The 14636-nt window shown below is 41.9% G+C and overlaps 1 protein-coding gene across 2 annotated transcripts in view; it reads left to right on the top strand.

Moving 5' to 3' along the window:
* The window catches only part of LOC118359372 (ubiquitin carboxyl-terminal hydrolase 10-like), a 30801-nt gene extending 16479 nt beyond the window's left edge, over positions 1–14322 (top strand). For both annotated transcript variants that reach the window (XM_035737937.2, XM_035737926.2), the window contains 10 exons: positions 1966–2057; positions 2176–2285; positions 2519–2577; positions 2672–2775; positions 4237–4336; positions 4548–4725; positions 5993–6158; positions 7101–7245; positions 8230–8295; positions 10939–14322. In XM_035737937.2, coding sequence (XP_035593830.2) covers positions 1966–2057; positions 2176–2285; positions 2519–2577; positions 2672–2775; positions 4237–4336; positions 4548–4725; positions 5993–6158; positions 7101–7245; positions 8230–8295; positions 10939–11126 — 1208 coding nt within the window. In that variant the 3' untranslated portion in view covers positions 11127–14322. The remainder of the gene's footprint in view (positions 1–1965; positions 2058–2175; positions 2286–2518; positions 2578–2671; positions 2776–4236; positions 4337–4547; positions 4726–5992; positions 6159–7100; positions 7246–8229; positions 8296–10938) is intronic.
* Positions 14323–14636: the final 314 nt, after the last annotated feature.

Below are 14636 nucleotides of genomic sequence, written 5' to 3'. Positions count from 1 at the left end.
TTTTAACGGACTTTACCGTAACCAAACAAACATTGTAGATTAGAAATGATTGGAATTAACCACGTATGTACTGGTGATATATGTCATGGGGAATTGATAGACCCTAACAATCAAAAGCAAAGAATTCTCATAATTAAGTTATGAAACAATGAATGTGCACAAATTAGCAGGAGGGTGCACATTCTGGAGAGAGACGTGCGTTGTGCCGCCACACTCGCCTTCTTGGGCTGTGCCATCCCCCCCGAAGCCTCCGCGATGGATTAGTTCTCTGAGATGGCCGCGGGGGGGATATATTTTGCTCGGCTTTAAAAAATCTTGGTCGACCAACAGCCTATCAACCACTCAGATAATTGTGGTCAGCCCTAGAGTGAGTTGACAAAACTATACCCATTGATTATTATAATAGTCATAAATTTGTGCACTTTTCATGTTCTGTATGCATGTGCTGAAGTTCAGCCTACCATCCACTTGGTGTCAACATTGGGGTGTTTTAGCTAGACTGATACACATGAGCACCAGGTGGTGCTAACACTCAATGCTTGGTAAGGCCCAAATTACTATGACACATCTCCATGACATGCTTTACCTCACCACCCTATTTTCCCAAATAATTCACCAATGAATGGAGCTGGGGAATGAATAGCAGTAATACTAATACATGTTGAAGGCCTCTATTCCACACTGCATTCATGAGAATACAGGCATAGGGTGGGCTTTAGCTACTGCTTTACCAACAATGTATGAGCAGCACTAATTAAGTCCCATTACAATGACATCAACCGTATGGATTTTTAGATGCAGTAGACTAGAGCAGGATAAATCTCTGACCTCACACACAGAATATAAAATAAAATTGCAAAGCTACTTAATGAGTTGATCTTGTAAGCTGCCTAATTAAAGGGGATATGTAGGATCATATCCTGATTACTAATTTCCCAACAACAGCCTCCAGGTGTTGAGACCACACAGGGTACACTGGTGGTTTTAAACAGCCTGTGACGGGGGATTGCCATGTCTGGGTAATATGTGTTTTTTGTCTTGGCGGGGTTATTGCTTGTCTCACTCGGTGGTATGACCCTGGGCTTCCTCAGGCCTCATGGATGTAGTCCTGTTTCTGGAAGAAATATACAGAGAGGCCTTCTCAGTGGGTTACTTAAGCCTGTCATCCTTTTTGTAAAGTGGGATTTTTCATCTGAGGTATTTATGAGAGAGGGCTTCTGGGCATTCTAATGTGCTTCTGTCTAGATAAACCTGATGGTTTCCTGTGCTCTACGGCTGTAAATAAATAAACCAGGCTCCATGTGGTTGCCTTCACCGTTCAGTGGAAAGGCTTATTTTGTACCCACAATACAGTGCTCAGACAGCACGCTCCTGTCAGGAAATGAACAGGAAGCTATTATAGGACCCCTTACTGGTGTCACCACTACCACATCTCATTTTGATTTCCAACCCTGTATACGATTGAATCTCATCTGGAGTGTGCCTTTACTGTTTAGGCAAACTATTTCTCTTCTCTCCTGGAATGATCGTTTCACTTTTAGCAAACCTGTTATCTATAAAAACCATGTTTCTATCATTGAGGTTGTTCATATTATGTAAGTAGGCGGAACTATCAAAAAACTGCTTGCTATTTTTAACCCATTGTTTTACCATAATGTGATTATATGGTGGTGTTATGATATTTTCTGTTGGAATGTCTGTCCACGTTACCATGGAAGCTGTGTTGCCAGTGACAGTCTCCCTTCCTAGGCGTGGCACAGTATCTCCTTGTTCTGACAAACCAGCCTTGTGTGCCACTGTCATATGATGCAGAGTTGGAAGAAGGGACACTATCTATATAGTACATGGTGTAAATTGATATTATTTTTTGCCTGAGGTTTACAAACTAGCTTCTATTTGAACTTTTTGTTTGATTTTAGTAAGGGATGTGTGTTCAAAATCATGTGTACTTGTTTGAATCCTCAGAACTAATTGAGAATGTGAAGTTGATACACAAACCAGTGTCTTTGCAACCAAGAGGACTGATCAACAGGGGAAACTGGTGCTATATCAACGCTGTATCCTTTTCTCAGCTGCATGTGAAATGCTTGAATCACATCATGTCATAAACAAAATTACATTACATGTCTATTTAGTGTTCCAATGAGGTGATTTTGCCCTTGACTGCCACCCAAGACATTGCAGGCCCTGATTGCTTGCCCCCCCATGTATCACCTGTTGAAGTCCATTCCGCTGTTCAATGACACCCAGAGACCCTGTACTTCCACACCCATGATGGACAACTTGTAAGTAGCCTCTCTCCCTGGGAGCTGACTGGCTGTTTTTAAAAGCCAAATCTCACAATCAATAGAGGTCTTGTTTGTGTGCAAATAAGCAGCGACAACAAATTCCTGCCTGAACTAAATTGGTTAAACTGTGTTAAGAGTTGAGAGAAGGTGTTAATGTGTTCCCGCTGCATTGGGTTGGGTGTGTACTTCCTTTGCTGATTACAACTCCCTGACCTTGTTTCTCCCTCCAGTGTAAGGCTTGTCAATGAGTTCAACAATATGCCTGTGCCATCCAAAGCCAAGCAGCAAGGTAAGCTGTCTGTCAGCATCTTCTAAAAGAGCTGGAGTTTCTTTTATTTCCTGTTGATGTTCATTTGATGTGTTCCTTGTTGCTTTTTCCGTAGCTGCTGGTGAAAAGATAATAAAAGACATTCGCCCAGGTGCTCCTTTTGAACCCAACTACATCTACAGACTCCTCACCCTCATCAAGTCGAGTCTCTCGGAGAAGGTAAAGCCATTGGGCATCCAGAGCAAGCTTTACCTTCGGCCTGTAAAATGAGTCATGTGTACTCTGAGGTTGTACTAGCAATTAGGACTGGGAGATGTATTTTATTCATTTGAATGTTTTAGCGCAGAATATCGCAAGTCTTTTTTTATGTCCGATTGTTGTCATGTTTTATTTTTGGTCTAGTCTCCTTTGCTCCCTCTGTGCTGTGTGCACCTTACCATTTACACACACACTAAGTCCCTCTCCCTGCCACTCACAACAACAAAGATGAGAGATCACTTCTTCCTCTCTGACAAACAGTTTTCAACTTGCCATTTGTGGTTTGGTCCAACCGAATCGGTCATATGGACACAAACACATTGAGACATTATTTTACTGTAATAGTGGAAGGAACCTTTCTAAATGATACCTTTTTTATGTCTCAACTCCTCAAGTTGCTCACAGAGCAGACACTACTAACAGGAGTGTCAATGAACATTGGTTCTGGAAAATTTGTGTTCAGCATTTTAGCCAGAGACTGTTAAACTAGCTGTCTAGTCTGTTTTTATAATTGTGCAATAAGCATAAAACACAAATATAAGGAATTCTAATTCTGAGAAGTAAGGTAGGCTACATGATTTCAACGTCTGAACAAAGTGGACAGGCTAGCATGCTTTTCAAACCGTTGGAAACAGACAGAACTGTATGTTCATAACAAGTATACCTTGTTAGCCAGCAAATAGGCCCAAGTTGGCTAAACTTGAAATATAAAGATGAACTGGCTACTCGGTAGCACATGGGCTTGAGTGATTGTTTGAGACCTGTGTTAATGTTCTATAATGCCTGCTACAAGTTAGTAATTATTAGTGAATGTGCATTATACATGGTTCTGGTTAAATTTGTTACAAAAAGGTTATTTTCACAGACTGACTTGTAAGCTAGATCAGTGATTATTGCAAAAAAGCAGGTGAACTATTTTTGATCAAATAATTTAATTATTAGTGGCTCTTATGGTTGTGGAAGGCTTATATTTAGCCTAAGTATAACTTCACAAGCCCTGAATTAGAGCAATTAAACTGAAACACTATCACCTGTTTCCTGACACTGGTTTTATGTCAAATTCCACATTCTCATTAGTACACTTGAGTCTATGCACCGGAGACATTCAGTCTGTACCTGTCTGATGGTACAGTACATGGATACATGTACAAATATCCATCCGTTGGTGCATGAGACATGCTGACTCATTACTGATTCATAATCATATGGAGTGTAATTCAAAAAGCTATTCCAAATGGAATGAGAGAGCTCTTGAGGCAGGCATTCCCTGTGCGGTTTAGATTGTATCTCACCTGTGCCATGTGCACACTGATGGCCTGTCTTGATGCTCAGTAACAGCTGAGGCAGTGGTGTTGCATTAGAGCGGAGGCTCTCTTGGCACCGTGGTCTCATTAGTGCTGATGGTTGTGTGTTCTCTGTCAGGGTCGACAGGAGGATGCGGAGGAGTACCTGGGTTTCACCCTCAACGGACTGCATGAGGAGATGCTTGCTTTGAAAAAGCTCTTCTCCCCTCAGGAAGAGAGTAAGTAGTGCCATGGTCTAAATCTGATGCATGAGGTCTTACAATTATCTATTTACACGTGCTCTCTGCTTATGAACTTAGCTGATCTAGTCCATTTTCATTTCACATAATTTCCTTATGTTCTTTGGCCTCACTGCTGAAGCTGGATCTGCTCTATGATTTCCATTGACTGTGGTTCTAAATCAGTTGTCTCTTCTCCTGTCTTGATCAGAAGCCCCCACACCCAACGGCCCAGAGTCCCAGTCAGGTGTGGATGACGATGTTGCTGATAAGGAGGAGGGGAGCGAGGACGAATGGGAGCAAGTGGGCCCCCGAAACAAGACCTCCATTACCCGTCAAGCTGACTTTGTCCGCACCCCTATCACTGACATATTCGGAGGGCACATCCGGTAGGGTAACACCATTGACTTGTGTTGACTTGTGAGGTGTCAGGAAACTCACGCACAGTTTCTTTACATGTGAGGTGTTGCTTATAATGGAAACTTAATGTTGTTCATGACGATATAGTCAAGTCAATGTTTTGGTGGACCCAAAGCCTTTACTACTATTTCCTTGGAAGAAAAGCCTGAGGCTTGGAAAGACACCTGGCTTCTCCCACATGAAGCCAGATTGATGGTCAGCCACTGAGTGTTTATTTTCTCCCTGCCCAGAGCTTATTTTTCTTAAAGCCCAGCAGCAGAACTGTGGCACCAGTGGTGTCCTTGCCCTTCTTTTTATTGGCTGTGGCGCAGGTGCTTGGTATGACAGGAGAACAGAGAGTATAGAGCCATCTTTATCTGGGCCCCCTTGGGCTGGTTGCCCTGGCACCACCTCTGGGCCCCCAGCTCCAACCTCAGCTGAGGATGCCATCCCAAACAGGCCTGCCACCAGCTGGCTCTGGGCTTTCTCTGCTCCAGAAGCACTCTTCAGAATAACAGCCATTGTGTCCCGGCCTGTGGTCGGTGGCCTGGACATCCAGGCGTGAGACACACACTCTAGCAAAGAAAGAATCACAAAACAACTTTGAAAGTTTTGGACCTGTGATGGTGTGCCTGGGCCAAATGTCATGCTCTCTGAGGTTCTTCTCTCAGAGGTTCTGATCTGGCACACGCCTGGCCTGACTGGGTTAAAGATCACTTCAGAGGATTATTTTTCTCTGAAAAAAGAGAGTAGTTAAAGTAAATGGAACATAAGGGCAGACCTTCAGGAAGGTCTTGGTTGAACTATGCATACCCACTGAGTTCAGCTACATTCACTTTTTCAGCCACTCGAGTCGGGATAATTGCTTTGGCTGAGGGGAATCATTGGAGCAAGGTTGAAATTATTTTCAAAATTTAAAGAGATTAGCATGACCGTTTCACTCATATGGCTGTCAGAGGGCTATGAATGTTGGAGTTGTTTTTGCCATTTGAACATTTTGGATCAGTTTCTGCCACTAAGGAGAATTTGAGGAAGGAGAGGAGATGATTCATAAAGGTGTAGTTTGGAGAGCCATGTAGAGAGAATCTGTAGTATGACCCATACACTTTCCTTCAAAGCTGTGATGCTGTTTTCTGAGGTCAAGATGTCGTTGAGACACTCAAAAGCCATTACTGTATGAAGCTTTGTGTAATGTCCTTGTATGCATTGTATTCCATTGTCTGAAGTGGGGTATATTTGACTTTCTGTCCTATGCAGGTCGGTGGTGTACCAGCAGAACTCTAAGGAGTCAGCCACCCTGCAGCCCTTCTTCACCCTGCAGCTGGACATCCAGTCAGAGAAGATCCGCACCGTTCAGGAGGCCCTGGAGACCCTGGTGGCACGGGAGTCAGTTCAGGGCTACACCACTAAAACCAAGCAGGAGGTACGGGTCTTTCACACAGTACACCAATGCTACTACTAAACCATTACAAGGCTTGGATGTGTTTGCATATCAGTAATTCTGATTCCATGCTCAATCGCTTGGTTTTTCCCCCACATGCAATTAGTTGAAGTATGTTGATCCAAACTTGAATGCTGCTTTGAAAACCTCCAATTAATTTCCATTTGTTTTTCTTCTGCAATCCGAAACAAGGATGTGGGCATGTTGGCAGTTAAAAGTAAAAAATGTAGTGTTTAAACAATGAGAATATTAGTTACTGTGGTGTCTAGTTTCTTTTAACTGGAGTATTTGGGATGCTCAGCAGCACACTCCAGTACACGAAGCACTCTCCCCTTGATGGGCCCCTTCTAATGGGCTGAAGTAGTCGGACTCTTAACAGATCGTCTTCCCATTGGCCTTGTTTCTCTCAATAGACTGAGGGCTGTGTTGTGCGTGTGGACTCTAAAGCATTGTTTATGCTTCATGTCCTCTCTGACTGAGCTGCCTGGTGAAAACACATTGTTTTAAAGCCACAGTATAAGAAGACAAATGTGCCTTGCATGCATGCTTCTTCTGTATGGAAACAAAACTGGTGAGGGCAACATCTGTTGGACAGCTGTGTTGTTGACCAACCTCATCAGCTTTTATTTTATAAGACAGTTGTTACAGTACCTTGATATCGTTTTAGAAGTAGCTGGTAGTTGGGGTCACTGTCTGGTTCTGACAGTGAAGGTGTCAAACCCCATTGATTCACAAGTGACTAGATCAAAGCTCACAGCAGGCTCTTAGTGTAGGCCTGTGTGACAGTGTGTGCTGGTTTTGTTCAGAGTCTAATCCCTGGATAAATTGGGAGATCCTGTTCTGGTTTATATTAGCTGTTTGATGTGGCTCCACTTTGTCAAATTGTCCCCGGGCTCAGTTTGATAATCTCTCCTGTGTTTGCAGATTGAGATCAGCCGGAGAGTGACCCTAGAGGAGCTCCCTCCAGTGCTGGTGCTCCATCTCAAGAGATTTGTGTTTGAGAAGACTGGAGGCTGTCAGAAACTGATCAAGAACATTGATTACCCTGTAGACCTGGAGATCAGCAAAGGTACATGAATCACTGAAAAGCCTCTACAAACCATTGGGTGAAGTCCCCACTTAAAACACATGCCCCAATTATTTAATTAGCACTATTGCATGTGTGTGAAGCTCTCTGAACCCTGGGTGAGAAAGGCAATCATTCATAACACACTTCACAGTCAGCATCTGATCATATTCCAGTAAAGACTAGTCTTTCCACAGTCTGGGTCCTAGTTAGACACACACACAGGTTTAACTCACTTATCTGACATTGCGTATTTAAACGAGGGTACTGGGAAGTCGTCATCAGCGGCAGGGAGAGATGATTTGTGGGTTGACCTCATACCGTTAAAGGCCTCCTCATTCAGCCCCAACACCCAACCTCGCACAACTTTACACCTCATCAGTCCTGTGCTGGCCAGCCAGCCAGCCTGCCTATGTTTACTGCTCCGCCCGGCCTACCCTACAAGCCCTGAACCCACAGCACACGGAGGAAATATTTATAGAGGACCCCCCAAAAAAATACCATGTCAGGTCAACATGTCATTAATATCTGAGGGAGCCTCTGTTTCCGTCTGTCCCATGTAGGAGGTTCATGTGGGGTTTCTGTAAGTAATCCTAACAGCACGTCTACCAAATCCTCACAGACAAGGTCCCAGAAGCTTGAGGATATTAGTACTGTAGATTTACAGAATAAGCATCAGAATGTGGAGAGAATCCCTGGTTCGTTCCAATGTAAACTGGGTCCAGCGTGTTGGGTCTCCTGCGGTGTATAAATTATAAAAAGTAGGCTTTATTTTGGTTTGGCATGAGTGGCAGCCTGCCAGCATTCTGCGTACGATTTACCAAACGCTACACTGGTGTATTTTTATAGCCACCTTTATTTAGACAGGCTGGCTTTCATGGCACACAGACCCAAATAACTATAATTGATGGTGCTCTGAGGGAGTATCTTATACATTTTGTTTCTCTCTGTGATGTGGCTGTACTTTATTAATTTGTCTCTCCTTAGATCTCCTCTCTTCAGGGGTGCGGAGTAAAATATTCAAAGGCCAAAGAACCTACAGGCTCTTTGCAGGTATGTACTATATATACTGATTTATGATCAACTACACACCTCTCCTTCTACACCCACAGTGTCACACAAATGGTCATAATCATTCAATTATATGCAGTAATAGGGCATTGGCCCTATGCTACAGGCAACAACATATATAGTCTAGCATAAGATGTATTCAAACATTAAGGTCAATAGTTCATAGGATTCTCTTTCGATCTCGTACTGAGGTTTCCTTTCATACTCGGTTTACTCCACATGCTATCTCAGTGACTGATAATATTGATCTTTTTGAGTTGAGCTACCTTGGAAGTCTTGCTTCGGCAACTGTGTTTTTGATAAGAAGCAGATTGAACTTCTCGGAGTCATGACTTGCTCTTGGAAAAATGTTATGTTTTGGACAAAACTCAATTGACCCTTCACTAAGCCACACCCAATAATTTTCAGCAATCAATGGAAAGCAATAGTTGTCAAGTCCCACTCTTCAGCCAAGCTCACGCTTAAATCTCATGAATGGCAATAACTTCAGTTTTCATAATTTAAAAATAATAATACTAATTAAATGGCTAAATAATAGAATACTACTACTTGGTACTGTGATTCCTGAAATACAGAGCCTATTTATCAAATCTGATACTTTTGTTACATTGTTTGCTAGCACAGCTGGTTAGGTAGTTCTGTCTCATTGACCACCAAACGTTGCTAATGCTAGCTAGCCACTTAATGTATGTTAGTTAGATAAGTTAGCAATGTTATGAATCTGCTGTCGACATCAGGATAAGATTTGAAATAACTATTTAGCTCCGAAAAGGGTTATAGCTTTGACTACATGCTGACAGTGAATTCAGAGCCATTTAGTTACACTATAAACATAATTTTACCAGGTTCCTGTGAAGAAATTGTAATGACAGTCCACCACAACATAGCCTATCCAAGTATCCTGACTAGCAAGGTGTAGTCTGTTTTTTTAACAGTAACCAATGGATGCGGGGCTTAGCGAAGAGTCAATTTCAGGAAAGGTTGACTCAAACCATGTTTAGAAACTTTTAGTGGGAGCAAAACGCTGTTTCTGCAAATTTCTCAATGCCCTACCAAATTCTAGAGTGTTAACATACCTGGTTAATGTACTGGACAGTATTATGATTTGTCTATGGAGAAAGGTGCAGGTGAAGTGTTTCTAGACTAGAGCATTACCCCAGACTTTACCACAGCCCTGCCCCCCCACCCCTATAGCCTCCTCCCTGGCAGGACCAAAGGGAATAAAAGTGGGCCTTCATTAGGGAGCTCTGCCTGCTCAATGAAAACATATCCACTGTGCTGCTGTCTGGTGTAGGTGTGAGTGGCCAGTGTTCAGTTAACTGTTATTTCCAGCAGCTCATTCAGCATGTAGTTCTCCTGCCCCCTCCTCTCTCTTCACGCCTCACTGACCAGTTTAAACAGAGACAACCTCCACTGTGGATATGGGGGTCCTGTTAATCTCCCTGTAGTTTGGAGGTAAATTGTCTTCAGCTGTTTATTTTCCTTTCAGAGCAGAAAAGGGCTTTCCTTACTTGTCAAAAATCTGTTAGTAGAGTAACCCCTAGCAACTGTTGCTATAGAGGTGCAGTTAATCTTTTGCTGTAAGATCCTGGAGGTAAAAGTTTTGCCTGGTCTCTGACCATCTGGCCCATGGGACGGAGAAAGTCTTGATGAAAAGGTCTCATGCTACACAGTGTGTAATATGATAACATAACAGTATAGTAAATATGTAATATAAGTGACTTTGGAAACTTCATTCATGCCATTTTAAAATTCTGCCGCCAGTGAAAAGGTGAACCTATGCAATCAAGCACTTAGGTAGAAAGTTGTCTCAACTACACACGAGTATTTCTTGTTTCCCTCCAGTTAAACCAACCATTCAGTTGTGGTTGCACATATCTGTTGTCAGATGTGAGGGGGTAATGATGTTACTCCTTGCCTATAGTAGCTTATGGTTTCAGTACAAAGAATGAGTTACCGCCTGAATCTAGTTCTGTGTCCAAATCAAACGGATCAGACAAGATTGCCATGTTTACTCAACTTAATGATTTATTTCTGCCTGGTAATAACTGTCACTGTGGCTTAAATCCGAAGCCCACTTTTAAACGTGGTCTTCATGGTATCGTAGTGTTTCGCTAAGTCCATTTGGAACACGTGTTGCCAGCCTGTAAATACGGGCACCGAATGGACAATGTTATTTTCTTTCCACATTCTCCTGATGTTTTTACTTAGGTTTTTACATTTGGTCATGATTGATGCATTGCCAAGAATTCTTACGACACTTGATCAGATATGTGAAAGAATTATAATAGAAGTTTGCTTACAACGTGATATTTAATGCCTACATCAATAACACACTGAAATGGGGGCCTCTCTAAGGCTAGCAACTCTGGTCTACATGCCTAGGGTGCTCCAGACAGTTTCTGATATCAGTAGTTAGTTACTGGCTCTGACCTTGTGTAGCCAGAACCAGATACCAGAATTACTTTTTCATTTGGACATTTTAGTCATTTAGCAGACGCTCTTATCCAGTTAGTGCATACCTCTTAAGATAACTTGGTGAGACAAACATGTAAGTGCATTTTTCCTCGTTTCAGTTTGATTTCCGCCTCTGAAAAGCTTCCATTTTGTCTGTCCCTGTCGCAGTTGTCTATCACCATGGGAACAGCGCTACAGGCGGCCATTACACCACGGATGTCTTCCACATCGGTCTGAACGGCTGGCTGCGCATTGACGACCAGTCAGTGAAGGTCATCAACCAGTACCAGGTGGTGAAGCAGACTGCTGAGCGCACTGCCTACCTGCTGTACTACCGTCGCGTCGACCTGCTGTAGACACCACACACACGTTCATGCACACTCAGAGGAACACTCGATTTACACACATTCAACTACACATACACGCCCACTACAGACATACACACTCAAGTGCACATACACATACAGACATACACACTCAAGTGCACATACACATGCATACATACAAACTAATGAACAGGAACACTGCCCAACTTCTTGCAAGATTTTCTTCCTCCCCCTCGTCCCTGCTTTTCCAGAGAGCCAGCTTTTCCAACAATGCCTTTTTTCCTTTTATCTTTTTTTTGAAAGAATTAAAGGGAAAAAGGACGCGTTGTAAAATATTTTCCCTGTGATGGCTTCCTCTTCTCTGTGCGCCACTGCTGTTTTTTTAATGCTGAGAGGAGAGACTGTTGAATGGACTGAGGGGAGGGGACCTTGAGACTCTCCTCTGAACCTACAGCCTCGTTCAGACTGGGAACAGTGGGTACTTTACCCACAGGACGAACTATCTATCTACAACACCAGGCTGCAGATGTCCGGTTGGGCTGCTGGAGAGAAGTCATCTTTTTTTTTGTTATTATAATCTACTCTTTTTTTTTTCTCTTTTTTTTCATCTTTCTTTTGTTGTTGTTGAAAATGGCATAAAATAATCAGTGTTTTGCCTTTTAGCAAGGGGGGTTGTCCTAATGAATTTGCAGCAGTTTAAACACCTGTTGAAATTTTGTCAGAGTGCATCGAAAAAGGCCCAGCACCAGCAAACAGCAAAACATTATCGAATGAGTCTCTTTAACTCCAGAGGCAAGATGCTCTTCATGGCCACCATCTCTTCTTACTTCTCCACCTTCCTCACTTTCCTGATGCTTTTAAATCTAGGTAAAACTTGAGCCATCAAAAAAAATAGAAACAATTACAGGAGAAGAGGTGCTGAAACTAAACAGCTTTGTTTGAAAGAACCTTGTGTTTTCTGGGTGTAGAATTAGAAAGAATATCTAAAAACAATTTTAATGCGCTTTAGGATTTAAATGATGATATAAAAAAAGAAGCTACTGTGCACGTATAATATATCTGATCAATAACAAGATGTGGATGTGCTAATGCACACTTGCAGATATTTTAAGACTTAAAACTGTAAAAAAAGATACATCTGAATCAAGTTGAGTGTCACCTTGTTTGGCTCCCTGAGTGGCTGTTAGTTATAAGGATTTCTGAGTACTCTGGAGTGCTGGAGAGATACCAGTGAAGACTGAGATTCCACCACAAGCACCAGCCCGTGTTAATTTTATACCGATCCTTTCCCCCCTCATCCTTCATTTATCATTTTTTTCCTTGTTCTGGTCTAAAGGTTCCATCTATGTATAGGCGGTCTGCCGTTGTAGAGTTACAACAGCCACATGACCCCTCACCAGAAAAAGGGGGCTGCCTTAGGTTCGCTATGCGAGGCTTTCTAATCCAAATCTCCACTCAATGTACGAGTCCAACCCAGTGAGTGTGACAACTGTAAGTCAAATGTCTGTCAAATTTATGGGAATGTACCTGACCTGTGCATTTCCTCTTTTGTGGCTGAGTGCAGTTCCTTTCCAGCAAGAGAGACTGTCCATGTTGAGGGGAAGTGGATCACATCTGCTGCTTGGCTCTAGAAATGAAATCCCCCACAACAAATGCCCACAAAAGGAAATCATGTTTGTTTTTGTTTGAGACCTTGCTTTTGCATCATCATTATTATTCATGGATTGTGTTTTGAGTTTCGCTTAAATGTTATTTTTCAATTGTTCCATAATACCATGACCGTTTCCCCAGAATTTTACTATATGGCATCTAAATTGATATTTGAGCGAAATTTTCCAAGGTAAAGCACAACAATGAATAAATTGGACAAGGTCTTTGCTTGATCATATATATATTTTTTCCTTTAAGTTTGATCCATAGTTTAAGCTTAAGGGACATTTCAACCAAACCAATGTCAGAATCTGTCAGTATTTAATGCTTTACAAAAAGAACATAACTGGTACATTACTTTACTGAAGACTTGGTGTATTGTGGTTTACCCTTGTATACTCTATGTCCTTAATGGGCAAAGCAGACCATTTTCTGAAGATCTTTCACATACTGTATACACTTTCTCACATACACACTACATGCGCACACACTTGGCCATTAGATAAAGCGAGGTACACAACTGGGAATGGGTCTTTTGGGAAGGCGGCTCTCACACTTTCCCATTTCTGACCACTGGAAGGTTGGGGCAGTGTGAAATCATTTTTCCCACATTGGAATAGCAGAGCATGCATTTTAGATCCAACAGGAAGAGCTTATTTCATCCCATTTCTCACTTTGTAGTTCTCTCACTGATGGTAGCAGAGACTTATTCAATATACCTGTATCCCCTTTTATTTGAAGTGACTGGAAACTCTGAGTAATGGAAATAGTTATCTTACCATGTGCAATTTCTGTGTTGCATACTTTATTGAGTTTGGAGCAGTGTCATTTAAATTGGCCACACAATTCCCTTCCCATGAATTAGCGTTGAATATTTTGTCCTGAAAAATGTGTATTATGTTAGTGACTGAAATTTTGTAGTCTAAACCGTGCAGAATTTGGTTCCCACAAGTCATTTGCTTATTACTTATGGGTACGTAAAGTTTGTTTTATTTTTTATCTCCAAGTGAAACCAAAGGTTACTTCACATTGACCCTGTTGACTTTCATAATTGCGTTAATGCTTCCGTGTAATTTTGGTTTCACCTCTGCATCAGGTTCTGTTGCCACAGCTCATGATTCATTCAATCGGCATGCCTCAGTCATTCCATATGAGGAAATTGAGCTGATATGTTCAGATCATTATAAAACTCCTTATAAGTGTTAGTTCAATTGTGCTGATGGCTATGTGGTCATATCTGATACTCATTGTGACAATGTTGGTTTGATTTGTTTTTCTTTCCCCCCTGAAGAGTGTTTTGAAGAAGATGGTTTGAAACAGACACTAAAGCTTTCAGAAAGCTTTCTGTTGTACACATTTTATCCCTGAGTCTTTTTTATGATTATGGTCAGGATATGTGCTGGCGAATCGCTTCAATGATGTCGTTCTGTTTAGTTTGTGCTTCCTAACACGGTTGTCTGCTGAGGGCTTGTGTTGGGATATCAAGCTGAAAACTATATGCTGTCTTTTAATCTTAATCCTCCAGCATTCTACTCTTTTTGTTTATTGTTCAAATAAAAGATTGTGGAAAACCGAAGCCGTTTGTTAATGGTGTAGTCAGAAGACTGCTTAGCTTTCTTCTAGTACTCCTAACATCTGTAGTCTCTACACACCTTCAACTGCCCTAGTACAGACAATGTCACAATAACAGCCTGGTCTCATAGACTGGACATAACATAGTAAATGTGACTCTGGGACACTCAAATTAGTATGGTATGGTCTAGAGGTAGACCGATCTATGATTTTTCAACGCCGAAACTGATTATTGGAGGACCAAAAAAAAGCAGACACTGATTAATCAGACACTTAATCTATTTGTAATAATGACAATTACAACAATATGGAAAGAAC

This window comes from Oncorhynchus keta, chromosome 2 (assembly GCF_023373465.1).
Source record: "Oncorhynchus keta strain PuntledgeMale-10-30-2019 chromosome 2, Oket_V2, whole genome shotgun sequence".
NCBI lineage: Eukaryota > Metazoa > Chordata > Actinopteri > Salmoniformes > Salmonidae > Oncorhynchus > Oncorhynchus keta.
Note: the sequence above shows the minus strand (reverse complement) of the source record. Positions and strands in the feature narration are given on the sequence as shown.